The sequence below is a fragment of the Cystoisospora suis genome (genome assembly GCF_002600585.1).
Source record: "Cystoisospora suis strain Wien I chromosome Unknown contig_582, whole genome shotgun sequence".
In the NCBI taxonomy this organism is placed as follows: Eukaryota; Apicomplexa; class Conoidasida; order Eucoccidiorida; family Sarcocystidae; genus Cystoisospora; species Cystoisospora suis.
In genome coordinates, this window is record NW_027153383.1 from 1,254 (window position 1) to 2,902 (window position 1,649).

At 45.0% G+C, this 1,649-nt stretch overlaps 1 protein-coding gene across 1 annotated transcript in view; it reads left to right on the plus strand.

The window, feature by feature from the left end:
- Positions 1-1,649, plus strand: part of CSUI_001468 (signal peptide peptidase domain-containing) — a 7,930-nt gene that overhangs the window by 863 nt on the left and 5,418 nt on the right. Inside the window, exons 2-3 of the mRNA XM_068061674.1 lie at positions 211-327; positions 1,358-1,594. Coding sequence (XP_067926343.1) covers positions 310-327; positions 1,358-1,594 — 255 coding nt within the window. The 5' untranslated portion in view covers positions 211-309. The remainder of the gene's footprint in view (positions 1-210; positions 328-1,357; positions 1,595-1,649) is intronic.

Here is a 1,649-nt window from a genome sequence, read left to right on the forward strand (position 1 = left end):
TCTATCTATCTATCTTTTATCTGTCTATCTATCCTTAATCTATCTGTCTATCTATCTATCTATGTATGGTTAGAAGGTATTTGTCTATTTTAGATGGGAGTCGGAAGACGAGCAAGATGCATGCCAGTGACACGCCTGTACATAATGTCTTTTCGTGTATCTTTTGAAGTGTTGAGGGGATATCTTCTTGTTCTTACTTACCATGCGCAGGCTATCGGACTCGTGAGTGTAGGCAATTTCACGGTAGCGACAATCCTCCTATCAGGTCTATTCATCTATGATATCTTCTGGGTCTTCGGTACTGATGTCATGGTCACAGTAGCCAAAGTAAGTCTCTTCCGCCAACACCTCTATCTCTAATCTATCCATCTATCTATCTAGACAAGACTGTGTTTGTACATGTCTAGAGAGTGAGGGGTTCTAGGAGTCACACTTCTAGCAGGAAGGGTTCCATTGAAGAGGTGGAGAGAGGAGAAAGGGAGATAAGTTCCTATAAACATAGCCGACGATAGAGTAGACGGTTGTCTATGTGTAAGAAGAAAGAGCAGTTTCTTATAGGTATTCTTCTTTCTCACTTTCCTATCGTTTGTAAAGAAGATAAAGGGAGAAGAAGATGGCGATGAGGAAGATCGCTTTTCATTCTCAGGGGAGAGGATTCTGTCGGGTGGTTGCTAGGCCTTTGTTTGTCGTCGCCTCCTCTCACGGCCCAATACATTTGTGGTTTGCTAAGGTTTGTCGGTGCTCTGAGTTGCAACGGCAGTCCACGTTTTCGTCAACGAAGACGGTGAAACACTTTATCGGTAAAAACAAGCAATGTTGGAACATAAAACGAGTCAATGGTGACGGCTGGAGTGCATAATCGATAGATACATCCTCATGGCTGTATATACACACAGACGCCCAGTGTGCATGTATATGCTACATAGGCGCATATACACTAGGTGTTGCGAGGATCGATTAAGCAGTGAGCGAACCGGCGGGGGTCACTCTGTCCGGAAGCTCATCTACAGATAGATTTAGAGACAGATAGATGATATATAGATACGTAGGTACATAGACAGATTCACGTCCACTATTGTCTTCTCTTCTTCAAGGAGGGTGCCTTTCTTCTGCTTCTCTACAAAGTAGGAGGGAGGTCGAGCAACCTAACTCGATGGGCGCTTTCGGTCCTGGAGGTTTTACAGAGACGAAAGAAAGAAGAACGAACGCTTGGTCAAGTGTACATGCAGGTGTATGAATGTCATCGCTTCTATTCGATTTCTTTCTCTGGTGTAACATACGAAACGGAAAACTTCCAGGATAACTAAGTCTCCTTCTCTACTGATCGTGCATGCAACCTTCGTTCTCTTTCCCGCAGTCTTTCGAAGGACCCGCCAAGTTGATCTTCCCCGTCCGATTGGATCCCTGGCAGCAGAGTATCCTTGGTTTGGGAGATATTGTTATTCCCGGGGTCTTCATCTCGATGTGTCTACGTTTCGACTATTGGCTAGCTAGCGGACACAGCAGCTCAACCCACGAAGAGGGAGCTGTCGCCCCAGAGGTCAAAAAGTCTTCTCCTAGACCTACACCTGCATCCAACATCGATATTCATCAGGTAACACACCAAAACAAACCAACTCGAAGACTTCGTACCCCTATCTATCTATCTA